The sequence below is a fragment of the Nomascus leucogenys genome, chromosome 9, assembly GCF_006542625.1.
Source record: "Nomascus leucogenys isolate Asia chromosome 9, Asia_NLE_v1, whole genome shotgun sequence".
Classification (NCBI taxonomy): Eukaryota; Metazoa; Chordata; class Mammalia; order Primates; family Hylobatidae; genus Nomascus; species Nomascus leucogenys.
The window spans coordinates 92,069,151-92,096,479 of record NC_044389.1 but is presented as its reverse complement, the minus strand read 5'-3'; the positions used below and the strand labels follow the sequence as shown (position 1 = coordinate 92,096,479).

Below are 27,329 nucleotides of genomic sequence, written 5' to 3'. Positions count from 1 at the left end.
TTTGGAGAGGCGCCGGCGCTTTGCTCGTGGAGGCGGGTTGTGCGGAGACCCCAAGCCTTCAGGAAATAGTTTAGGGTTCCCTACTGGTGAGAGGCACCCCCTCCCCGCTTCCTGTGGCATGTGGGGTGTTTCACCTCTGCCTGTGTCCCAGGAACCCAAGGCGTCCTGGGCACCTCTGCACCTCGCCCACTGCAGGGACTTCTCATGTAGAGCTCCGCAGTTTGGGTGGATTAGAGAAAGATGAGGATTAGAGACGCACCGCCGGCTAATTAAATGCGCTCTTCTCCTCTCCTCGCCCCCTCCCCGCAACCTGCAGCCAGATAGGACTCTTCGGTTCCCTACCCCTACTCCTAGGCCCTATGTAAGTGCGGATGGAGAAAGCTAGTTATGCTGGCCCTCCTGTGTTAGAGGTACCGGCACCTCGGGGCATTCTCGCTCTTAAAGATACTTTTTCTGAATTATTTCTACTTTTACAATTTCTCTTCAGCGACTGCAAGGGATACCTTCTAGCTCCTTTCCTCTTTGAGTCGCTGGACGTCTCCCAAACAGCTAGTTAGTCGCCTATCTCTGGAGCGCAAGCCTTCGGAATTGGATTCAGGGTATGAGTCTAGCTAGGGGATGTTTCTAGAAGTTTTATAAAATCCAGTTGGGCAAGCGTTGGCATTCGGATTTTAAAAATATAGACGTGCACTGGCATTGGGCAACTAAAAAAAAAATGTATCTCCTGGTGCTTGTCAGTGACATGCTAATTACAAATTTTAAAACAAGCCACTTCTAAGCGAAGGACGCCTGGCTGCAACCCCACAACTCACACCGGTGAATATAATAAAATATTAGGGTTCAACAGTTGGCATGTGTGGCAATAGCAAATGTGTGACACCTCGAAGCGATTATCTGGAAGTTTTTCCATACTATTGAAAACACACTTGACGCCTCATTTCTTTGATGGCCGCTCAATAGACACTGGGAGATGGTAGCTGGGCCACCCCTCCCAAGAGTTCTTCTTGCGTGCAGTGCTTTCATCCAGGGCTTGAATTGTGTTGTCAAAGTTTAGCAGACAAGAGGAGGGGGCATGAGAACGGGAGGGTGTCTTGAAAAGTCTTGGGAATCGGTGTATTTTGCAGGTGTAGAAGTGCCTAATAACCATGGCTAGTGCGTGCTCCCCAATGGCGAGGGTATGACAGGGACAGCTGCCTCAGTTTTCAGTGTGAAAACACCCCCTCGGTGGACCAAACACAACGACACTGACCTTTCTTCGGGGGGAACCAGGGATGTGCCTTTGACTGAATTAGCCATAAAGACGTCTTGCTATGACTTTTGTTCCCCACGAAAGCAAAGAAATATTGCGTTTAATAGGAGAAGTACTGTTCACAGCTTTTCCGTGCCCCTTAAGAAATATTACAGTGCTGATTTACTGGCCTTCCTCTACCAAGTTGGCCCCAAGGGCGGCTGGGGGTGGTGGAGTGGGGACGGGGCAGTGAGGACAGAGGAGGAGGCGGAGTCAGAGAGCTAAAATGCCTGTTGCCTGTTTCCAAAGTTCTCTCTTTGCAACAGCAAATTTATCAATCTTTTCATCTGACAATACTTTGAAATATATCATTGTCATCTAGAGTTGTTTGATAGATTATCTGCAGGCACAGAGCCTTTTTCAAGGTCAAGTTGAAGATTCTTGTTTGCTGTTTAACTGGGTTGTTTCAAAACTCAGAACAATGCCTGCCTGTTAAATTTTCACTTGTTCTCATGGGGCATTCGAAAGCAAGTTTTCCTATTGACCGGGTCTCTGGACATTTCATCCTCTTGAGCTAAATTCAGCAAACAAGGCTTAGGAATGAAATCAACAGAAGAAGAAATGAGATTTAACTTAGCATTTGCAAAGGCCGGAGAGATTAAGTTGTCTTTCATATCTGCTCAAAGTGTGTACTAATTTTTGTCTGCATGTTGCAGGCTGGTTATGGCCAAACACATCTCAACTTTTGACTTTATTCCAGTGGGAAGCAGTGAACACACTCCTCTGACGCAGAAAGGCAAAGAAATTGTGGCCACTCTTGTTTTTGCCAGTGCATAACCTGTTGTTCTAACGGCATTTTAAAATAAAGTCAGCTGCTTCTAAGTCACTATGTTTTATAGACATATTTATTTCTATTTTTTAGTGGAAAGACTGGCTTCACAGTTTTCTCTATATCTGCGATGATTGATTTTTTATTCAACTAACTTTTATTTACCTTGCAATAATGTTCTGGACCAATGTGATAAATTACAGATATGCAAATTTCTTTCAATGGTGTTGTAAGTGTGTCTAGCTGGAGCTGAATAACTCCTTGCAAGTCAGTCTGTGCGTGCTCAGGACCCCAGGGAGCTGATCAAAGCACCCATTCTCTTTCATCCCCGGTATTCTCCTCCAAACTATTTCGATACAATATGTTTCCATGATGCACTTAATGTGCTAGGGACATAGAACTCATTACAACCTAGCTAGTTCTGCGGACCTCTTTGTTCCGCGGCAGAAAGTCAAAGAAAAAAGGAAAAGCGCTGCCAGTTGCCAGCTTTCTGAAATGCTAAAGCATGCGTCATTTTTCACCAGGTCTCGTCTTGATATCCTCAAAAGACAAACTATGAAACCGGCCTCAGCCCTTTCTGGCATTAATTACACTGCTGTCCAGCCGATCTGTTTTTCCTATTATATGCATTTCTCAGCAGGGATTTTTTTTTTTTTTGCAAGACTAATGCAGCTGCAAGTTAAACTATGAATGCATTTTCATCACTATGGGAAAAAATAAGTAAAAAGGCTGCAAAACATAGAGCAAAACTTTTGAAGGACATCTGATGGACAACAGATATAGGGCAGGACCTGGGTGGTTTGCAATTTCTCTCAACCTGAAATTGGCTGAGAGCCTCAGAAATTTCCAATACATCCAGTGTTCTGTGGAGACCTTTATTGTGCCATTTGAAACTTTGTTTTGGTACCCAGATAAATCTTGAAGGTTCAAGTTACTATTAAAGTTCTGAAATGAAGCAGTTTGTTATTGCACCCAACCAGGAGGCTGCTTCCAAGGAATTTCTGTCCAGGACGATGGCACAGAGAATACAAATTTTATTTCATTTCCTCTGTTTCTTGTAGGGCTGATTGGTTGGTGGAAATGGCTGGCAGCCAGTTCTGGGAAAGATTCCAGACCTGACTCCGATTAACCCTCTCTGGTGAAACTCTGCTGGAAACCAACTCACCAGCAATTGCCATTAATCTACTTACTAATTAAGCCAATTCATTTCTAAAGGAGAAAAATTCCTTTCTTTAGCCAAACTGATGGGAGGAAATTTGAAAGAAGCGCCAAACTGTGTAACTGTAATTCAGCCAAGGACTGCTAAAACAAGGTGTTGATATATAGCAGCAGATTTAAAACAAGTTTCTAGGGCAACACTCCTTTGGAGACAGCGGCATATAGTGTATAGTAGATGAAGCTCGAATAATGCTCCACAGCGCTATACCATCCCGTGTACTTGCGTTGAAAATAACACTTCTCTCTCCAATTAAATCTTGTTCCTTTTACGCACAAATAAATCACCTCTGCAGCTTTCTTTTGAACTAAAGAATATCAGCTTTATGTGACAACTACCACAAATATATCTCTTGAGACTTAATAAATAACTTTAGAATTCTGTAATCAAGAGCCTACGATTCAGATATAGGCTCTTAACAAGGCCTTACTTGTAGTTAGGGGAAAAGAAAGAACCAAGTTGGACATTACGCATGGAAGAAAAGCAGACCCGCCTTTTGGTAAATGGTGTCTGGCATTCCAACAGAATCTTGGTTTGCATCCTTACCAGGAAGCAAAACTCCAAAGAGTTTCCCTACTTACTAAAGAATTTCTGACAGCCTTTAAGATGCGGCTAGGTGCCCTGTGCCGGGGTAAGATAAGAATGAATCTTCCTTGAGGAAATGTACGATCTCCCTCTAGTCTTCATGACCCACCTTCATGGGGACTAGTTATTGGGCGAGGAGACAGCAAATCAGGTTGATGCTTTTGGTATAGAAAGACTGGATTAGAGAGGGAGTCAAACTTTTTAATTAAAGTCCGTTCCTTCCCACTCTTAGACGCCTGGGCTCTTCTGAGTCCCCGGAGCGCCTGAATGGATGTGGTTGCCCTGCAGGTTCAGTGCGCACCGCTCACCCCGCACCAGCCAGGGCTTTCCTTAAAGGCGTGGAAAGGAGCGCGGACAAGGCGCGCATTGAGGTCTATTCGAGCGCCGTGCTGGTTAATGTACATAATCTGGAGAGATTAAACAATTAGTTTAGAAAATCCTTGGAGATAGTATCCTTTGCGAGGGAGGCACCTTACACCAGGACGGCGAGGCCACTCTTTCTGAGGCCCTGTCTGCGCAGCCCAGGCTTCTGCTGGGTTAATCAACAGTCTGCGGGGCTGCTCCGGCGCATGGATGGCTCCTCCAAGGACTCTTCTTTTGGGGATTCCGACAACTTCCCTAAACGTGAAGAAAGGTGGACAGACATAAACTTGGTTTTACTTACCATACACAAACCACTCCCCACTCTTCCCCCAAAGCATTTTGCGTCATTTTTTTAGTGGGTCCTCCCTGCCCTGGCCCTACTTGGGAGCCTCCTCAGGAACCTGGAAGAGAGATGGTGAAGGAGGTAGGGCAGGCAGGCAGATTATTCTTGGCCTTCCAGACAGCGTGTGCCAGCCAAGCTTTGCTCTGAGACAGTCTGGGGCTCTCCGGCAGCCCCAGACTGCAGGAATGGTCTTAGGTGCCCCTGATAAAGGCCAGTACTCAACATTCTACTGAAGCCGGTGTAACAGAATAAAAAAAGAGGGAAGAGTTGTCTGTGTTTGGGCCCAGGGATTTGATTTTTCCAAGATTTAAATTTCCATTTGCTTTGCAATCTTTCTTCCATGTGAAATAAAAAATTATGAATGAGAAGGAAAGAAAACCACATTGGCCCTGGGCTCTGAAACTGGGGAATGGAAAGATGTCCCCACCCCCCCAACCTCAACATTGGGCTCTCTGCCCTGTGGGGAGGAACATTTACCTGGTGGGTAAATTGTGAGGAAAGCGTTGGGGGTCTGAGACAGGAAGGCCACAACATGGGATGTGATGTTCCAGCTTTGAAGGGGAACAAAGGCCCTGGGCTAATCCCAGTGAAAGCCGGGAGCGTGGAGAAGGCAACAAAGCATTGCAGCCTGCGGTCACCGGTAGGTGTCAATGTGGACACTTATAGCCGGGGCAGTGGGAGAGGGGAACACAGAGGAGCCAGGCTGTCATTCCAAGGCTTAACATGAACAAAGATAAAAACGTGACAACCTCGGCTTTCAATGGTTGGGAGGTTCAAAGTGGAGTGCTCCAGAGCCTATCTGGGTCAAGTCTTTTCTGCAGAAGGGCCTTTCTTTTTCTAGTCAAGTATCAACCAGGAAAGCCCCAAGGGCCTTTTCCCAAGGTAACTTTTCTTACTCAAAGCTTTCTTTAAAGTGATGTCCAATGCTACACACTGCCACAAGCTCCGTAGCTTGTGAGATGCCTGGAAATAGCATAAAGGGCATTGTTTTCTGCACCCCAGAAACTCCAGGAGGCTGCATTCAGTCCTTATGAACTTGAACAGGCTACCTAAACTTTCTGGATGAGCTTCGTGTATTCTTTTGCACATTTAATGAAAAGAAATGAAATTTCTTTTTATAAAACTATGCATACATGTAGATGAGTCAATGGGTTCCATAATTTAGAAAAGTACTCATCTTACAAAGAAGTTCTGGTAGTACAATGTTGAAGGAATAGTGGAAACTTGCTAGAGTTAAGTATACTGGAGATTTTAGTCTATTAGAAATCAGTAGACAAGGAATTTACCAACAAATAAATCTCCTGAACAATCTGGGAAAGATAATTAAGAATCTTCTACTAATACAACCCATTAACAAAGATTATCTTAGAAAATCAGTAAATGGACATGATAAATTATGTTTATACGAATAACTCAGAAACATTGCTTTTTTAAAAATTTTACCACTAAAACCAAAATACAAGTTAAAAAAATCAAAATGTAATAAATTCTGATTTTCTTTAGTTGAAGTAAGTCTCCTAAATAATAAAAAAGGATGTAAATATCCTTAAAAGACTAATGACATTTCACAGGTAATGCAATTTAGAAAGAAACACTTCCATGTTTTCTTTTCCAACAATGTGCATTTTTGTAAACTGCTATAAATTGCAATTCAAAAGCACTGATCTCGCCATCCCCAATCATTTTTTATACTGATCAAATGAATGCAGATACTCCCATTTGGGAGGGGCAACATGACATTTCACTTGGCAGTTCTAAACAGGTCACAGACCTTTCACAGACCCTAAGGCAGTGGGAGGGAGCTCTTTACTAAACCGTGTAACCAAATCAAACCAATGGTTACCCCTTTTCAAAACCAATGGAATGGTTTGCACAATGCTATTCACATAGCAGTACAGAAACTGAAAGGATGGTCATCCAATGGAAATTTCTTTCCTTTTGTTTAAACTTGCAGAGCTCAAAAAGTAATACTTGAGGGAAAACAATTACATGTGCTATGATAAAAATAATAAAAAATACACATGCATTTTTGTTGGCACCACAGGGCTCAGCTGTAACTGTCCATTTGTATGTATATATATGCACATGTATGTATGTATATGCATGTATATTTATTGAAGATGTTGCTTTGTTTGAAATCTTCGGCACAAAGACACAACAATGCTGCCCTGGAGATGACCTATTGCTTTCAAGTTGCTTGAACACATCAGAATTTCCATTGTTAGGGTTGATTAATTGAAACTGATAAGTTACCATGAATAAAGATTGTTTTTCTGTTTAATGTGGTGGGCCTGATTTGGTAAATGCCTCATTCATGTAGCTTTGCAGTGCAGCATATGGATAAAAGTCATTCAGTATCACAAACATATACAATTTATTATGCTTGTATGGGCACAGCCAAAGGCCTTTCTATTTTAATGACAAAGTTTCAATGAAAAATTTCATTTAAAGAGTTACATAAAGTGTGATTTTATAATTTATTCTTAGAGTTTCCAGCTCTGACTTTCTGTGGATAATTTAAAAGATATAATATTTTAATATAGTTTAAAAAAGATGTATGTCTCCAAGTTATGCCTCACCATTAGTCATTGGAAAAAAAGCAGAATCTATCTTAAATGTTAGCAGACACGCATGAAGAGAAAGCACTGTCATCTGATGCCACCTCTGTGCCATACTCTTGATAAAGTTACTATAAATGTTTCATTGCGAGGCCACCAATTGCAGCTCACACTGCCCAGTTTACGAGAAAATGCAAAGGAGTTTGTTTGGTGAATAACATGCCAACTTCCTAAAGGCTTTTTTTTGTTTTGTCTTAATGAATGAAGTCAGAAGACAACATTTTGAAAATAATTTAGGGACTATCACATGAAAAATCCCAGTGGACTTATTAATGTTTTTCACAATTTAATTACTGTGAACTTCCTTTACTGGAAAGCTGATGTCACTCTGAAAAGAGTTAACTACATTAAAAATGTTCATGAATATTTACCAATAAAGGGAAGGTTGCTAATTTTTTGTAAGGATGCTGTACAAAAACTTTTATTTTTTGCCTTTTTCGATTAGGTTGCTCAGGTAGTAATGAAAAATATGAAAGGCATGCTAATGAACTAATGAATCGACTGTACTAAACCATCAAAGAGATAGTTACCGTATTCAGCCTTTAACGTCTCATCAAATAAATTCTCTGGTCATTCATGTCCATGAAACAGTTCAAGTTCATCCAACATTTCTCAATTAAATTAGATGGGTGATTTCAGTTCAGCCCTTCTGGAGAGTAATAAACCACATCGGTCACAGTTGACCACAGCTAGCATGTGTTTAATAAAGGGCTGGATGTCCATTGGAAAGCTAATCAGTACACCGGCACTTGTAAAATTCCCTCCTGCATTTTGAAGTGATAATCTGTATCTAATTTTTAAAGAAAAATTTACTTTCCTTTCACTCTTCTGAGGCCAATTTCTTTGCTGGACCTGAATAGAGATCATTGGTGAAACGGCACCAAATAGCTTTGGTATGTGTACAACAAAAACCCACCTCTTTGTAGAACATAACAAATTATGCAATGTTCACAGATGCGCTTCACATTGTGCCTTTTGTGAGAAAATGAAGGCCCAACTCTATTCCCCACCCCCCTCTTAATGAAAGACCGGGCTGCCAATGCAATCTGTTCTAATCCTAGAGAAAAATAAACACTCTTAATATGGAAGCGTTAGTTAGTTGTCTCTGAAAGGATTTTCATTTGAACGTTTGGTCTATGCAATTTTTGCACGTACATATTTGAAGTTAAAAGCAGCTAGTTTTTCTTATGAACAGGTGAACAACTTGGAGCCTAAGGATTGAAATGTTAAATGCTCCTGTAACTCACCTGTAACTCACCTTGACATCTGCATATTTAGTGGAAATGCTGTTATCACACAGTTTCATGCTTGAATTTATACGTTCCCAAAGAAATGCAGTAATATTTCAGTCACAGTTTTAAAAACATACACACTGAAAATATTTAAAATTTTGTTTCTGTATCTTGGTTTCTGATTATTCTTATGGGAAAAGTGGTAATTAATATATAATTCTGAACAGCAAGGTAGCGATTTCTGCAGAAATGGTGAAGAATGCAGACAGACCTCAGGAGGCCCACCTTACCTCATGGGACTTCCACAAATCCTGGTCTGACTTTTACAGAATGTGCTAGTCATTGAGTGACTGTCTTAGAACATAAATTCCAAGCACTGAGAAAAATCTCTCTATCCTCAGTGCCTCGCCTAGGCCTTTGCTTAGGCATTCATAAAGTCTGTGGAATGACTGAGTGAATGGATTAACAAAGAGAAGGTAAAACCTAGAAGGCTAAGTAGTGTGTTCCACTTGTTAACCACAGCCTTTGCAGTTCCCTCACACATTGACTCTGGTCTTGGCCCTGTGTCTTGCTTTGGCTAATGGGATAAGAGCAAATGTGACCCCAGCAGAGACTTGAATAATCCTTGTGCATTGGAACCTGCTCTCTTGCTTCTCTGGAGAACCCTGAGACCGCCATGAAAGCAAGCTTGGCTTAGCCTACTTGATAATGAGGGACATGAGGTGTGGTTACCCCTGTCACCCCAGCAGACAGCCAGCATAAGGCCATCAATAACCAGGTGAACACAGAAGCTCAGCGAGACCAGGCAGAAGACCCACCACCTAGACGAAGGCATGTGTACAGGCACAGGTGCTTGGAACAGCATGAAACAGCAGGGAACTGCAAGTCATTTGTGACCACTAGGTTAGAAAGCTCACATCAGGGAGAGGGAGGGGTTATGAATTGTCTTGTAGGCTAAACTGAAGAACTTGATTTTATCTTGAAAGCCATAGAGATCTGCTGAAGGATTCAACAGGGAATAACAAAGTGTGAAAAAGTGAAGCGAAATATGAAATCCTTAGCAACCTCAACATTTAAGACACAGAGCAGGGGCAAAATTGATCAAGCAGGAGAGACTGAGAAGGGCGCTCTGAATAGGAGGAGGAGAACCAGGACAGGTTGGTGTCTTGGAGGTCAAGAGGAGAGTGTTTGGAGAATTAAGGTGAAGGAGACAATGTTTCAGCTCTGTGAGATGAATAAATTCTGAAGATCTAATGTACAGCAGAGTAACTATTTAACCATACTGTATTGTATACTTGAAATTTGCTAAGAGGGTAGGTAGCTCTTAAGTGTTCTCATCATAAAAGGAGGAGGAAGAGGAGAAGGATGAAAGAAGAAGAGACGGAGAGGAAGAAAATGGTTAAATGATAAATATGCCAGTTAGCTTGACTGTGGTGATCATTTCTCTTAAGTATATATAATTTTTATTTGTCAATTATATCTCAATAGAGCTATTCACAAAAAAATTAAGGGGCCAGGCACAGTGGCTCAAGCCTGTAATCCCAGCACTTTGGGAGGCCAAGGCATGTGGATCACTTGAGCTCAGGAGTTCAAGACCAGCCTGGGCAACATGGCGAAATCTTGTCTCTACCAAAAATATAAAAACTTACTGGGCGTGGTGGTGCACACCTGTGGTCCCAGCTGCTTGGGAGGCTGAAGTGGAAGGATCACTTTAGCCCAGGAGGCGGAGGTTGCAGTGAGCCGAGATTGCACCACTGCACTCCAGCTTGGGCAATAGAGCCAGATTTTGGCTAAAAAAAAAAAAAAAAAAAAAAAAAGAATTAAGGAATGCTTAGCAGTTACAAAATCCTGGGGTGAGGTCAAGTGAGATGAGGACTAGAAATTGTATTTGCCATTTGTCAGATTCTGGTGACCCAGTTGATGGCAGTGCCAGAGGGCAATGAAGCCAGGAGAAAAGTGGAGGAAACTGGAGCCAGAGAAGGGGAGCAAATAGGTTCTGATTTCCCTCAAGCAGGTTCACATCAAAAGGAAGGAGGGGCAGAGGGCAGCTGCTTGCAGAGGAAGCGAAGGAGAGAGTAAGAAAAGGAGGCATGGGCACATTTATGGAAGAGAGTACTGGACATGGTGGTGTTCTCCAGGACAAATAGGGATATTGTGAGACCATAACCTAAGTTCTAAGTCTAAATGGAGGTAACCTCAGACTCAATTTTTTTTTTCCTTTTTGAGACGAAGTCTTGCCCTGTCACCCAGGCTGGAATGCAGTGGTGTGATCTCGACTCACTGTAACCTCCACCGCCTAGGTTCAAGTGATCCTCCCACCTCAGCTTCCCAAGTAGCTGGGACCACAAATGCCTGCCACCATGCCCGGATAATTTTTGTATTTTTAGTAGAGACGGGGATTCACCATGTTGGACAGGATGGTCTCAAACTCCTGGCCTCAAGTGATCTGCGCAACTTGGCCTCCCAAAGTACTGGGAGGATAACAGGTGTGAGCCACCATGCCTGGCCTCAGACTCAGTTTTATCAAACATATATAGATCACTTGCTATCTGCTAGGAAAGTGGCAGGCACATTTTTACACAAGCCTTGTCACATTTGATTCCTTAATGCTAGAACATATGTTGAAGCTTCAAAGAAGTAGCTTTCTAACTGATCAAGGGAACATATCTCTTTTATGGTGAGCACTGAATGGCAGAACTCCTTACCCTAAGTCTTAATACAAAGTGAAAACATACTGCCACTGAACTCATTTGGAATAGTGGGTATCAATTATTTAATGCGGTGCCATCGAAATTATTAAATTGTTACCTTGTATTTGCTTGCTAGAGCTGCCATAACAAAGTAGCACAAACTGGGTGGCTGAAACCAACAGAAAAGAATTGTCTCAGTTCTGGAGGCTAGAAGTTCAAAATCAAGGTGTCTGAAATTTGTAGGGCCATGCTCCCCCTGAGACCCTGGGTGGAATCCTTCCTTGCCTCCTCCTAGCTTCAGGTCGTGGCCACCGATCCTTGTCAGTCCTTGGCTTGTGGTTGCATCACTCCAATCTCTGTCTCTGCCGTCACATGGTGTCTCCCTGTGTGTTTCTGTCTTCACAGGACGTGTTCCTCTTATGACACTAGTTATATTGAATTGAGTCCACCTAGAAGACCTTGGCTTAATTACATCTGCAGAGACTCTATTTCTAAATAAGATTACATTCATAGGAGCCTGGGATTAAAGTCTCAACATATTCTTGTGAGGCGGTGTGTGTGTGTTGGGGGGGGGGTATCACAATTCAACCTGTAACACATGCTTTTCCAGAGAAGGCAACTTACTGCCTAGGTCACAGACAGGATACACAAGGAAAAGACTTTTATGAAGATACAACAGAGACTTTAAAAGTGTTCTTTAAAAAAATGACTGGTACTTAATGTATGCTTTGGATACATGGGATAACAATAACTGTGCAGTTGTTTACAAAGATAAAGTGTTCTTAAACTAGATAAAATAAGGTAGAAATCAAATGAAGTTTCTTTTATCCAGAACATGAAGAGAACTGATTTGAACACATAGGATTTTTTTGGTGGGGGAAGAAGAGAGAACAATGGTATAGTGAGTTCATGATTTAGGACTCCATATGGGCCTGATAGATAAAATTTAAAAAGAAAAACAAAAAGACATACTGGGAGAACAAGATAAACATGTCTCTTGTAACGAAATGTGAAGTAACGAGCCAGCCTGTTAGGAACTGAATTGTGTCTCCCTAAAGATGCTGAAGTCCTAACCTCCAGTACCTATAAATGTGAGCTTATTTAGAAATAGGGTCTTTGCAGATGATCAAATTAAGATGAGGTCATTAGGGTGGACCTTAACCCAATATGTCTGTGTCCTTATAAAAAGCAGGAATTTGAACGCAGAGATGTAGGTAAAGGGAAGGCAATGTGAAGACACAGGGAGAATGTCATCTACAAGTAAAGGAAACTCAGGACTACCAGAAGCTAGGAGACAGTCATGGGACAGATTCTCCCTCACAGTCCTCAGAATAAACCAACCTCACCTTGATTTCAGACTTCCAGCCTCCAGAACTGTGAGAATATTAATTTCTGTGGTTGAAGCCACCTGGTTTGTGGTAGTTTGTTATGGTGGCCTTAGCAAAGGAATACATAACCCAAACCACACGTTTCTTGTTTCAGCTGCAGAAACCCATCCTGATGGTCAAGAATAAAGCTCATATTTGGTAACAGATGCTAAATGTGCTCCATGCTGGGTGGAAGAACAAATTCACTTCTTGAAGGCAGAAACTGTAATGAAAGAAAGTTGAGAAACAACAGCAACAACAATGGTTTTTAACCTGGGCTATGGCTTTGTAGTGAGCTATGAGCCTAGGAAGGTTAGAGGTCACAGACTCACTTCGTGCAGAGGAACTGAGCTAGACCACCTGCTGGCTTGGAGTCTTCAGGACCCTTCATGTCACAGCAAAGTAGGCACCCCCAAACTTATAAGAACTGGCTGTAAACTGGCAGTAAGAGAGGCACAAGAAGCAGTCACAGAACTATATTCAGGAAATATTGTATTGAGACAGAGAGAGAGAGAGAGAGAGACTTGAGCATGCAAACCTAAGTTCCAAAATAAACAAAGGATAGAATACTAGGCAAGACAAAAGCAAGATAAGCTATCAGAACATGAATTCACTCCAGGTAAATTTAAGTTGATGAAACAGTATGACAAAGATTTTAAAACTTATGCTTAGTATGTTCAAAGAGTTCACGTTTAATGATGATTATCATAAAAAAGGAAAAACAAATTATGATACAAGATAGCCCAGAGTAAAACAAGAACAGTGGCTTTGAAAAAGAACCAATTAAAAATTTTGGAAATAGAAGAGTCACTAAAATGAAACACTAAAACACGGGATAAATTGGCATAGCTGAAAAGAGAATTTGAAAGTTGGAAGGTACTATTGAAGAATTCACCCATATGCACAACAAACAAAAATTAGAAAATGTAGATTGGAGGCATGGAGAACAGATTGAGTAGTGCTTCAGAAGAAGTAAGCATAGAAAATGTACAAGCAATATTTGAAAAGGTAGTAGCTGAGAGATTTCTAGAAGTAAAGAAATACATGAATCATCAGATCCAAATTTTATCGTGAATATTGATAAAGATAAATACACCACTGGATACATTGAACACCATAAAGAAAACACTAAATAACTACAAATGATTGGAAAATTGACACCAGACTTCTTATAATCCTAAGTAGAGGCTGAACGGTGATGATACAAAAGAAAATGTGGAGGAAAGAATAACTGCCAACCTAGAATTTCATGTCTTGCTAAATTACCATCCAGAGTGAGGTAAAAATTAAGGCAAACAGAATTTACCATCAACAGGCCCTCACAAAGCAAATTATTGAAGTAATGATACTCTAAACGTACACATGTACTAAACATACGCACATATAAACATATACAATAAAAGAAAAGAAACACAGCTTTCAGCTTTCGAATCAGCAAGGGGGAAACAAAATACAGAAAACGTTATCAACCTAAAAGAAAGCAAGAAAGAATAGAAAGTAAAGCAGAATATCAGAAAATACAAAGATAAGGCAATAAAAATAAGTCCAAATATATCAATAATCACAATTGTAAACAATAAATTCACCTGTTAAAAAGTGGATTTTATCAAAGAGAACTAAAAAGAAAAAAGGTATCATTTTAAGTTGTTTAAAAGAGAAAAATCCAATGTAATCATAAAAATATTGAAAAAAATGAAAAAGATACAATGTAAATACTACTAATATGAAAGCTATTATAATGTTATTGATATAAGATACAATAGAATTTAAGACATCAAAGAATTACCAGGGTTAAAGAGGCCAGTGTATGCAACAATCCACCAAGAAAAAATATGATAAACTAGGAAGCATTTAACACAGCTTTAAAATGTATAACAAAAAACTGACAGAATTACTAAGAGAAACTGATCAATCTTCAGTCATAGAAAGATATTTTTATATTTCTGTTTCAGAAAACATAAGAGATTAGGCATACAATAAATTAGAAGAATAAAGCATGTCTGAACTACCAAATTAATAAGACGAGCTAATAGAAAGGTTACAAGGAAATTAGGAGTCATTAATTAAAGGTAAAGCAATCTCAGCGAAGCATATTTAAAAATCTCTGTGTTAAAGAGACAATCATGATGGAATAAAATATTTAGAGTTAAGCAACAGTTAAAGTGCTGTCAAAATTTATGGGATGCAACTAAAACATTTTTAGAGTCATAAATGCATTTATTAATATGTAATAAAAATAAAAAATGAGTAAGCTAGAGGAAAAAACAGAAATATCTTTTAAAAATGGAAGGAAATAGCAGAGAAACACAAAAATCCAACAACCAAAAAAAGCAGAGCAAATTAATAAACCAAAAATTAGTACTTTAGAAAAGACTAAAAATCATATCACACTTTGACAGGATTAAGAACAAACATATGATAAATATATAAAACAACATCAGGGAGAGGCTGGATGCAGTGGCTCATGCCTGTAATCCCCGCACTTTGGGAGGCTGAGGTGGGCAGATCACTTGATGTCAGGAGTTCGAGACCAGCCTGGACAACATGGCGAAACCCTGTCTCTACTAAAAATATAAAAATTAGCTGGGCGTGGTGGCACGCACCTGTAATCTCAGCTACTTGGGAGGCTGAGGCAGGAGAGTCGCTTGAACCTGGGAGGTGGAGATTGCAGTGAGCTGAGATCTTGCCACTGCACTCCAGCCTGGGCGACAGACCAAGACTCTGTCTCAGAAAAAAGAAAACATCAGGGGCAGAAAAGGGGCATAATTACAGATATTTTTTAATTAATAGGAGAATACAATGAACAAGTTTATTTCAATGTATTTGAAAACCTAGATCAAATGGATTGCCTAGAAAAAATGTTGCTGCAATTGACTCAATAAAAAAATAGAACACTAACAGCTATTAAAGCAATTAAATTTGTATTCGAAAATCTCTCTCACCTTCACAAAGGACACTAGGTCCAATTTGACAAATTTTTCACACCATCAAAGAAGAGATATCTTTTTTTTTTTTTTTGAGACAGAGTCTCACTCTTTTGCCCAGGCCAGAGTGCAGTGGCATGATCTCGGCTCACTGCAACCTCTGCCTCCTGAGTTCAAGAGATTCTCCTGCCTCAGCCTCCAGAGTAGCTGGGATTACAGGTGTGCACCACCACACCCGGCTAATTTTTGTATTTTTAGTAGAGACAGGGTTTCACCATGTTGGTCAGGCTGGTCTCAAACTCCTGACCTCACGATCCGTCTGCCTCTGCCTCCCAAAGTGTAAGCCACCATGCCCGGCTGAGATATCTATTATATACTAACTTTAATCGTCTGAAAGAAGAGGTAGAAGAAGGTAATCCTTTCTACTGAGTCGAGTACAGCCTTTATATCCAAACTACATAATGGGAATTCAGGGAAAAAAAATATAGACCAAACTCAGAAGGAAAATTCTAAATAAAAGACCAGGAAATTAAAATAAATTATCAACACGAAAGTTAAGAAATATAAGTATAATTTAACATGAGAAAATGTATTAATGTATTTCAACATTAACAGATTAAAGGAGAACGACCACAGTTATCAGTTTAATAGGTAAAGGGGGAAAACCAGGTAAAGCTTAGCCATCAATTTGTTATAAAAACTTTCAGCACCTGCTATAGAAGAGAACTTTAGTGACTTGATTAAAGAATAGCTATCACAAACCTACAATAAACATCATACTTCATGATGACACTTTAGAAATTATCCTGTTAGAGAGAGAAACCAAAAAAGTGTGCCACCGACTGCTCTATTACAATACCGGAAATTCTAGCCAGTGCATTAAGACAGGAAGAAGATATTTGTGAAGCGTGAAACTAACAAAGAGATAATGTTCAGAATGTATAGACTCCTATAAAAAAGAACCACCCAATTATAGAAAAATCATCTACTTCTAGCACCAAGCAATTCATAGAAGAGGAAACTAAAATGGTTAATAAACATAAAAAATTATTCTTACTAGTTATCAGGGAATTTCAAAAAAAGAATAAAATGCAATTTCACACCCATCATATCAGCAAAAATTAAAAATATGGCAACTCCAAGTGTTAGTAGGAAAATAGAACAATACAAACTCATAACCTACTGATACGTGTGTAAAGTAGTGTAACCAATTACTAGCACATTCTGACACTATCTAGTAAAGTTGCTAGAACTCAGCAGCTCCTCTTCTAGGTATTTAGTGAACCTCTCACACATGTACACTATGAGAAATAGCAGCTATTTGTGAATCTAACAAATTGAAAATCTTCTGAATTCCCATCAACAGCAGAATGAATATATTGTAGAATATTCATACTATACAATGGAATATACTATACAGCAGGTAAAATAAATGAATTCAAGCTACATACAGCAAAATGCTGTAAATAAATTTCAAAAACATTTATAGGTAAAAATTAAGAACACATACTTCCACCATCATGGATATAATGCTTGAAAACATGCCAAATGATGTTATAAATTGTTTGTACATGTATAAGAGTGTGTGTCTGTGTAGTGATATAAAATATGTATGATTGACAAACTCTAAAATCAAGGCAGTGGTTACCTCTGGGGAGAGAAGGAGGAATGATATCAACTCAGTGTTCACTGTCTTACTTTTATGACTCAAGCATGGCAAAATCTAATAGAGCCAGGTGATGTTCAACATATAATTCTCTGTATTCCCTTAATATCTGAAAGATTTCATAATAAAAAAGTTTCTACATTAACTATGTCTATAAATAAAATTATTTCATCGTTTTTCAATCAACTGTAGCTCACATTTGTGTAGAATTTAATAGTAGACAAAATACTTCCTTCCTGTAACATCTTTTTTTCCATGTGATTGTTTATTTGAAGATGGGCAACTTTGATTAAAGAAGTTGAACAAGACAGGAATGTGATAAGCTGAAGATTGAAACCCAGTGACATTTGTAGAAGCCAACACTTCATAAATACCACTTTTCTGATCTCAGTTTATTCCCACAATTTCTGAAATGGGGGTTCCTGCAGCTGAAAGGAATATTAATATGGTACCTTTCATATACGAAGATGTCATGTCAAACTCAGTTAAGAGTACACTTGGTAAGCCCATGGATTTGTATGAATCCATGTATAATATCCTGTAACATTTTGCCAGCAGACTCATTCCTAAATTAAAAAGTTAATACCCACTTGTCTCTGCACTAATTAAACCCTTTCTCAGTATTTTGTTACTACCATAATGGCTTATATTGTTTATAATGCCTCTTAAATGACCACAATATCAGTCTGCAACCAGGCAGCAAGGTTTGGGATGAAATCATTGTCACAGGGCAGAGAGGCTGCTGGAATCCAACTCATGGCTCAACTGGACTAACAACACACACCAGAAACATTCTTGTCTCCTGCCTCGTGCTTTAGAGAGCTTTAAGCACCAGGTGTAGGTGTCATAAGGAATGTGATTAGTGGTATTTATTAAATGAAATATTGTCTATGGATGCTTAAAAACATCACTAGACTGAAATAAGACAGTCCATCAAATTAATAAGGGACATTTTAATAGGTATTAGCCTAACCTTTTTTTCTACTAAATTTTTATGATCTTGCAAATTTAAAGTAATTACCTGCCTATTTATTTCAAAGATTTACACTGTATTTTCAAAGCATATGGGTTGCCTTCCCTTTTCATTTCTAACATTTTTCAATCCCAATCTGACCTATGGACAGAGCCTGAGTTACAGAGAGAGCCTCTTATTTTTGTCATCACTTCTCTAATCCAGTTGGTCATCCTAACCAATTTCTATACCATTCAGAATTCGCTGTATTTGGAAGGAAAAATTGAGAGACAGGCTGCTGATCTTCCAGGTTTTTATTGGTTTGTTTGTGTTGAGACAGAGTCTTTGTTGCCCAGGCTGAAGTGCAGTGGCACCATCATGGCTCACTGCAGCCTCCACCTCCCTGAGCTCAGGTGATCTTCCCACCTCAGCTTCCCTAGTAGCTGGGACTACAGGTGCACATCACTACACCAGGCTAATTTTTTTTTTTTTTTTTTTTTTTTGTAGAGACGGGGCTTCCCCATGTTGCTCAGGTGGTTCTCAAACTCCTGAGCACAACAGATCCACCTGCCTTGGCCTCCCAAAGTACTGGGATTACAGGTGTGAGCCACCACTCCCAGCCCCAGGTTTTAATTTATCATCTAATATGCTAAATTATATGCCTCAAGTATTAATAGAAAATATCTCTAAATAAACGTATAAAAAGCAAGGGAAATTCCTAAGAAAAGGTAGTTGAGAATTAGCACAAGTCTCAAAGACAAAGATGACATGTACAACCTAGAAATATAAAATTTGAATAATAGGTAACTGACGGTAATAAGGGAAGTAATGGAAAAGTTGGTGGCAGTGAAATTAACATTTACAGACCCCGTAATACATTATATGTAATAAATCAGGTTAGTCCTGGTACTTAACTCACAATTCATTGATTAACTCCTTCTAACATTTTTATGGCCATCAATTATATGTGAAATATATTGTTTGGATATACATTGTAATATTATAAAATGTGCACTTGAATATGAATCTGAAAACCTTAACAAATTATATCCATTATAGCTGACAGTCTAGAGATAATATATAAAACAATGCTAACACTTACGCCTGAAACTTCTTTTTATCTCTTATCTAACTTCCAATTTCTTACGTGATTTTAAAACTTGTTTTTGTATTTAAAACAACAGGGGCAACTGAACTTCACTTTCAAACAATATTTATTTTTATAAATCAGTGCAAAATATACTTACTGAAAATACATCTTGGGTCCAAAGCTTCAAAGGGTAAAAAGAAAGATTTTAAATTATATCTAATATATTACGATTGTTGTGTCCTTTAAAACCCTTTTCAGATCACCCCCTGGATGTTTCTTCCCTAGAAGTCTCAGAGAATTAACAACACAATGTAATCTAGGTTTAAATTTGGGTTTCTCCTGTGTTTCAGATACTGATGTTTGAGCTTTCTCTTCCTGACAAGCCACTTAAAGAGTCACTGTTACTTTGAGGTTTTATCTATAAGATTCGTGTCTTTTGGGCTCATTAAGAAAATTTCCAAAGATTACAATGTCAATAGCACTTAATTACTGGACTGTGAGAAAGGTCTTCTTGAGTACATAAAATCTGTGGCAGTGCACAGTACACAATGGGCAGCTCAGATCCCAAATTTTATCACAAGTAAGTAGCAAACAAATTAATAATGTTACCTGTGCTCTCTTGGATAATTACTACTGCATAAAAACTGCTTTGAAATGTTGCAGATAGTATTGTACCTCATTTTTTAAATCCCCTTAGAGTAACCAGGATTTATTTGTCTCAAACTTTCTATGTTGCATGCACCAGTTGACTTTCTTGTTCTGTTTAGAATTTTTAGAACTTGCAACATAACAAAAAGTCATTTTCAACCGGCCTAGGAATGACGTATCACCGATATAACATTATTTTAAATTATATTTTATATTTTACTTTACTCTTTTCAAAATATATACTGTACATTTTGATACTATTGCTAGATTTTAGTTTTTACTTATGCCTGGTAGAAAATCAGCTATTAAAGAAGCAAAGGAGGCTGGACACAGTGGCTCATGCCTGTAATCTCTAGCACTTTGAAAGAGTATGTATGGCAGCAGGATAGCTTAAGTCCAAGAGTTTGAGACCAGCCTAGGCAACATAGTGAGACCCTGTCTCTACAAAAAATAAAGAAATTAGCTTGATGTGGTGGTGGTGTGTGCCTGTAGTTCCAGCTACTCAGAAGGCTGAGGCAGGAGGATCACTTGAGCCCAGGAATTTGAGACTGCAGTGAGCCATGACTGGACCACTGCACTCCAGCCTGGATGACAGAGCAATGCCCCATCTCAAGAAAAAAAAAGCAGTAGAGATTAGCTGTTTTAATTTATTAGCCTACTGTTTAGGGCATCATTGCTTTCATGGGGAGATTAAAATATAGATTTGCAAGGCTTTAGCTTGGGATTATAATGAGGACAGGTAGAGAGAGGAATTAGCTAGGCATGTCACATATATGATCTCACTTCATCCTCATAAAAAACCTATGAGGTGGGGTTGCCATGTCTGTTTTACACAACAGGGAGCACTAAGATGAAGGCACCAGTGAGTAAGTAGTCACCTGAGCTTGGAAACTCTGTCAGCCTCCAAAGCCCAGGTTCCCTCTGTTACACCATGGATTTTCCACACTGTGTTTACTTGAAAATGGGATATTTTCCATGTTGTCATGCATGAATCTTGGGGCAGGTGAAAATAATTGAGTGGGGATTAGCACAGACCCTTAGCCTACACTGGATTTGAATCCAGCTGCTCTACTTATTTGCAATATAAACCCAGCAGTTTACAAACCTCTCTGTATTCAGTGGTCTTATCTGTAAAATGGGGGAAAGCAAGAGTACCCACCTCATCAGGTTTTTGTGAGGATTAAAGTAAAAACGTGAAAGGCATTTAGAACATTACGTATATCTACTGAATGCTAGTTATACATAATTTCACAAAGTATTTTGTGGTGTGAAAGTATAGCCTAAGAAGTTCAACCTTTGATGCCAACACTGAGGATTCTGTAACAGAAAGGATAATATTCCATAGGATATTTTAAATATTAATGTTCCTATCCTATTTACATATTTAAAAATGGAATGCATTTTAACTTTAAAGTGTTCGGTTGGTATCTGTTACCAAATAGGTTATAGTAACCCCTTATGCTTTATGTACCTGTATTAGTCCATTCTCATGCTGCCATAAAGAACTACTGGAGACTGGCTAATTCATGGAGAAAAAAGGTTTAATTGACTCACAGTTTCACAGGCGTAACAGGATGCATGGCTAGGAGGCCTCAGGAAACTTACAATCATGGTGGAAGGGGAAGTAAGCATGTCTTACAATGGAGGAGCAGGAGAGAGCAAGAGAGAGAGATAGTGAAGTGCCACACACTTTTAAACCATCAGATCTCATGAGAACAGTAAGGGGGAAATCAGCCTCCATAATCCAATCACCTCCCACCAGGCCCCTTCTACAACTGGATGTGAGATTTGGGTGGGGACACAAATCCAAACCATATCAATACCTAATACCTCTTTAATAGGTATTTTTGAATTAGTGCTTGAAGGCATTAATAATGTATTAAACTATTTCCGGGGGGTCTGAAGAGGGTACTCAACCTTGTAAAGTACTTTGGGAGCTTGGAATAACTTGTTTGGTGAAGACTAGCAATAATCTTGGCTAATTTGGCCCTTTGATTAGCAATAATTGCACCTTGGATAAACCTTATTGGCTGCAATATTGCCACTGCACAAAGCTATTTTGGCCCTTTAAATATCCAGCCTGAAAGCCACCTGCAAGGCATTACCACTAAAGATCATGCTTTCTAAAGAGAAGATTCATTTACTCCCCAAATTAGAAAATTAGTAATTCAGCTTTTCTCTTAACATGCATTTAGTTGTTTTTATTCAGTAAAAATAGGAAATTTATTTCTAGTAAATTTTGGATTAACTGGAACCAATTAATAAGAAATTTTTGTTAACTGGATTATTTCCCAAAACTATCTTCAGAGGGAAGAACATTACATGTCAAAGCTGTATCTGAGATTGAATACAAGGAAATTTCATGGTTATGTCCACAGGCATCTGGTGTGAGCATTTTATCTTACGACTCCTCTATAGTGCTGATTAATATTCAGAATGATGAGCCTTATAGCACACTGTAAAATTATGGATCATAAAACATATTTATATTCAATTTTATTAGTAAGGCAAAAAAGTGAGCTAATAGATTTTAGGAGGATTTTCAGTAGACAGAGCGGCAATAACTCTACATTTTGCATTTTCAGGGCTTAGAAAAGGGAGTGATGGTGTTTGTTTCAGTGGGGCTGCCTTATGTGTCATGTGGCCACAAAATTTATTTGTGTTACTTCAAATGGACCTTCGCAAAATGGTTTTCTTGGGTAGGGAAAGTCAATTTTCAAGGCAAAATCCTCAATTGAATTTTTAGGGAATGGAATTCTATGGTTAATTAAACTTCCTAACTAAAATTGCAGGCCATAAGTGAATTAATATAGAAGTAGAAAACCAAATACTGCATGTTCTCACTTATAAGACCTAAACATTGGGTACACAGGGACATAAAGATGGGAATAACAGACACCAGGGTCTCCAAAAGGAGGGAGGGAGGAAGGTAAGGGTTGAAAAACTTCCTATCCCATACTGCGTTCACTAATTGGGTGATGAGTTCCATCAAAGCCCAAACCTCAGCATCATGCGATACATCTACACAGCGAATCTGCATATGTACCCCTGGAATCTAAAGTTAAAAAAAAATTTCAAGCCAACTAAATTCATTAATTCACATGTTTACAATAAAATGTGAGTACATTAAGATGCTTTAGAAATAATTTCGGCCTGGGCAACATGACAAAATCTCATCTCTAAAAAACCAACCAATCAACCAAACAAACAAAAATCAGGTGGGCATGGTGATACTCACCTGTTGTCCCAGCGACTCAGGAGGGTTAGACAGCCAGGTTGCCCAGGCTGGTCTAGAGCTCCTGGACTCAAGCATCCCAAAGTGCTGGGATTACAGGTGTGAGCCACCGGGCCCAGTCTACTTTTCTTCTAATTATTAAGTTGGAAGAAATTAGGAATTTAACAGGAGCTTCAGGTTTGTTGGCAGTTTAATTTAAAACAAGAAATGAGATTCCAACTAAGGCAGTTTCTGGTTTTGAAGTATAACTATTTTTTTTTTTAATTTAAAGACAAGGTCTCACTCTGTCATCCAGGCTGGAGTACAGTGGCATGATCTTGGCTCACTGCAGCCTTGACCTCCTTAGCTCAAGCAAATCCTCAGCCTTCTGAGTAGCTGGGACTACAGGTGCATGCCACCACATCTGGCTAATTTTTGTATTTTTTTTTTTGTAGGTAGAGTCTTATATGTTGCCTAGGCTGATCTCAAACTCCTGGTTTCAAGTGATCCTCCCTCAGCCTCCAAAAGTGCTAGGATTACAGGCATAAGCCATTGGGCCTGGCATAGATTGATTTTCAATTAGCAGTGATCAGTAGTCAGAAGTATATATTAGTATTCTTTTATTCAGTTTATCTGTGCAATAATTTTATAAATTAGCTGAAAAAAGTCATGCATTCACCCAGAATACCAAATACCTTAGGGTAAAAAAGAAAAGCAAAGTTAATCTAGACTAAGTAGCCATTCTGGTGTGAACGTCATTTCCAACAATAAAGATTCTTACCTTTTGGTGAAAGTTGAAGGGATGCCTGATCACTGACTACATCCACATGCTTACTGTCTCTCTGTAAGTGAACCAAAACTTTTCATTACTTAAGTTGAATAATATTAACTCAGTAAATATTTAATAGAGAAAAATAAGCTACTTACTGAAGATGTACAATGACTTGAAGAGGATGTACCTGTCATGGTCGTTCTAGACTGCACTAATAAGGGTTTTACTTTCTGAAAGACACAAAAGATATGTACTGTGTTATCAGGAGGAAATAGTAATCAAATCAAATGGATGTTAATGTTCTCCAGTCTTTAGTTGACCAAGATATGGAAACTATGCTTGTCACTTATTTGCTCAAACATGGCTGCGGAAATCCTTTTCTTTATTCCAATGGGATAGAGCCTCTTTCTTCTTCAGGCCACTTTGAAAGAAAACTATTTTCCTTAGTATTTCTTCTGACTCTACTTCCTTTTGACTGTTCCTACAATTGAGACTTACTACTTGCAACTGGTTGGAAGCCACAAGGTCATCCCCACCACCTTACTAGAAGCTACAGCAATGGTGTCCTGATTCCCAAGTTAAAGAAAACACTTTCCTGAAATTAAAGGAAGCACCTACTTCTAGAAATGATCTATTATGAGATCTAGATGAAAATCTCCTTGAGCCTTTTGCCTGGGACAATGAAGTATAAGAATATATGGATTCAAGGAAATGTAGACAGATGACTCTGGAAATGAATAGGCTGAGATGAAATGCAAAGGACTTCTGGATGTGGTATGGAAAGATTACTTGTGAATAAAACACAGACATAGAACTTAAATCCAAATAAGAGTTTCATTTCTTACATTCTTCAATGTTGCTGTAAGCTGATGAAAAAAGCAGGGGCCAGGCACTGTGGCTCACACCTGTAATCCCAGCATTTTGGGAGGTTGAGGTGGGAGGATCACTTGAGCCCAAGAGTTTGAGACCAGCCTGGGCAACATGGCAAAACCTCGTCTCTACGAAAACTACAAAAGTTAGCCAGGTGTGGTGGCACATGCCTGTAGTCCCAGTCACTTGCAGTGCTGGGGGAGCTGAGGCAGGAGAATGACTTGAGCCCAGGAGGTTGAGGCTGCAGTGAGCAGTGAGTGTGCCACTGCACTCTAGCCTGGGTGAAAGAGCAACACCTTGTCTCCAAAAAAAAAAAAAAACAAACAAAAAAAAAGGCAGCAGGCAAGCAGGAGTATCCAGGTCCAAGACCAAGAGAAGATGGAAACCAGGACTTCTACCCTGGAGTTTTCATTCACTTTGAGGGCATTTGCCAAACTTCCTGAATATGTGTATGAGTTGTCAAGGGTTCCTATGACTTGGGAGGAGAGGATACAACTCAGGGCCCATCTAAGGTGTGGAATTTAACGAGACACTCCCACCCCACTGTAAGTCTGGGACTGAAATGCTATAACTAGAGTAAAGGTAAAATACTACCTCAAGTGAGGCTCCCCCAAGCAGTCTGCAAGGAAAATGTTCCTAAGGTTGGCAACTAGTTGAATAACATACTCTCCTGTGAATTCCTAACCATTACTAGCCCATGCCATTTGCCAGCTGAATTCACAAGGTGGTCTGAAAAGTGATATGCTAAAAAAATTAATTTAACTAATTCCAGAATAATGGTGTTCATGGCAACTGAAAGAAGCACATTTAAACCTTTTATGGAAAAATTCCTCTTCAGCCGAGCCCTCAGAGAATTTTTATAAATAAGGTTCCAAGGAAAGCGAGCAGCTCATTGTCAAAAATCTGTAAATACATCATGAGTAGTTGCTAGCATAAACAAGATAGTAGAACTAGAGTCTCTAAAACTTCAAATATAGAAATTCTCATAGAATATAAAATAAGTATGTTTAATATGTTTCAAGAAATAAAAAGTAGAAGCTTGATGATAAATAATTTGCATATTTAAAAAAGCAAACAAAATTTATTTCTATTTTTTAGAAAAATCATAAATGTAACAATTGAAATGAAAGTCAAGAGGCCAATTTTAGCAGAAAAATTATACATCTGTGAAAATAATACTTAATACATTGAAAGAGAGAATGAAACATACTATCAAGGACCCAGCTCAGAGAGACAAAGTGATGTCAAATATAAAGGCTAAGCAAAAGCAATATGAAGGGTAGAGGGAAAAGGTATAACCTCATTTGGTCAGAGTTTTAGAAGACAGAAAAGAAAAGGAGTATGGCAAAATATAGAGTTAAGAACTGAACACTTTCCAGAACTGATGAAACAGTTCCACACCTCAACTGATGAAACAAATTCCACACCTCAACTTTCAAGAATCCTGATAAATCTCAAACAGAATAAACAAAAAGAAATTCACAACTAGACACATCATACTGAAAATGTAGAACACTGAAGAGATCTTAAAAGCAGCTAAAGACAAGAGACAGATTAATGTTAAGAAAGTCACAGTTAAAGAGATAGCAACATTCCAATGGTAACAATGTGTATTAGTCCATTTTCATGTTGCTGATAAAGACATACCCAAGACTTTACAAAAGAAAGAGGTTTAATTGGACTTACAGTTCCACATGGCTGCAAAAGCCTCACAATCATGGTGGAAGGCAAGGAGGAGCAAGTCACATCTCACGTGGAAGGCAACAGGCAAAGAGAGGTGTGCTTGTGCAGGGAAATCCCCTTTATATAACCATCAGATCTTGTGAGACTTACTCACTATCACGAGAACAGCATGGGAAAGACCTGCCCCATGACTGAATTACCTCCTACTGGGTCCCTCCCATAACACACGGAAATTCAAGATAAGATTTGTGGCTGGGCGTGGTGGCTCACGCCTGCGATCCCAGCACTTTGGGAGTCTGAGGCAGGCAGATCATGAGGTCAAGATATTGAGACCATCCTGGCCAACATGGTGAAATCCTGTCTCTACTAAAAATACAAAAATTAGCTGGGCATGGTGGTGCGTGCCTGTAATCCCAGCTACTCAGGAGGTGAGGTAAGAGAGTCACTTAAACCTGGGAGGCAGAGGTTGCAGTGAGCCGAGATCATGCCATTGCATTCCAGCCTGGGTGACAAGAGCAAAACTCCATCTCAAAAAAAAAAGGATGAGATTTGGGTGGGGACACAGCCAAACCATATCACAATGGAATCTAGAAGACAGTGTGTTCTAGAAGACAGATATGTTTTTTCCCCATCTTTGTCGTTTTATCTACCTTTGTTCTTTGATAATGGTGATGTACAGATGGGGTTTTGGTGTGGATGTTCTTTCTGTTTGTTAGTTTTCGTTCTAACAGTCAGGACCCTCAGCTGCAGGTATGCTGGAGTTTGCTAGAGGTCTACTCCAGACCCAGGTCACCTCCAGAGGCTGAGGTGGGCAGATCACCTGAGGTCAGGAGTTTGAGACCATCCTGGCCAACATGGTGAAACCCTGTCTCTACTAAAAATATAAAAATTAGCCAGGAGTGGTGGCGGGCGCCTGTAGTCCCAGCTACTCGGGAGGCTGAGGCAGGATAATTGCTTGAACCAGGGAGGTGGAGGTTGTAGTGAGCTGAGATTACACTACTGCACTCCAGCCTAGGCTACAGAGCGAGACTCCGCCTCA

The 27,329-nt window shown here is 39.4% G+C and overlaps 1 protein-coding gene across 1 annotated transcript in view; it reads right to left on the bottom strand.

The window, feature by feature from the left end:
• Positions 1–4,038: 4,038 nt before the first annotated feature.
• C9H10orf67 (chromosome 9 C10orf67 homolog) overlaps positions 4,039–27,329 on the bottom strand; it is a 151,873-nt gene continuing 128,582 nt past the window's right edge. The window contains exons 14-16 of the mRNA XM_030818461.1: positions 23,893–23,967; positions 23,747–23,807; positions 4,039–4,476 (exon numbers count right to left, since the gene is read on the bottom strand). Coding sequence (XP_030674321.1) covers positions 4,400–4,476; positions 23,747–23,807; positions 23,893–23,967 — 213 coding nt within the window. The 3' untranslated portion in view covers positions 4,039–4,399. The remainder of the gene's footprint in view (positions 4,477–23,746; positions 23,808–23,892; positions 23,968–27,329) is intronic.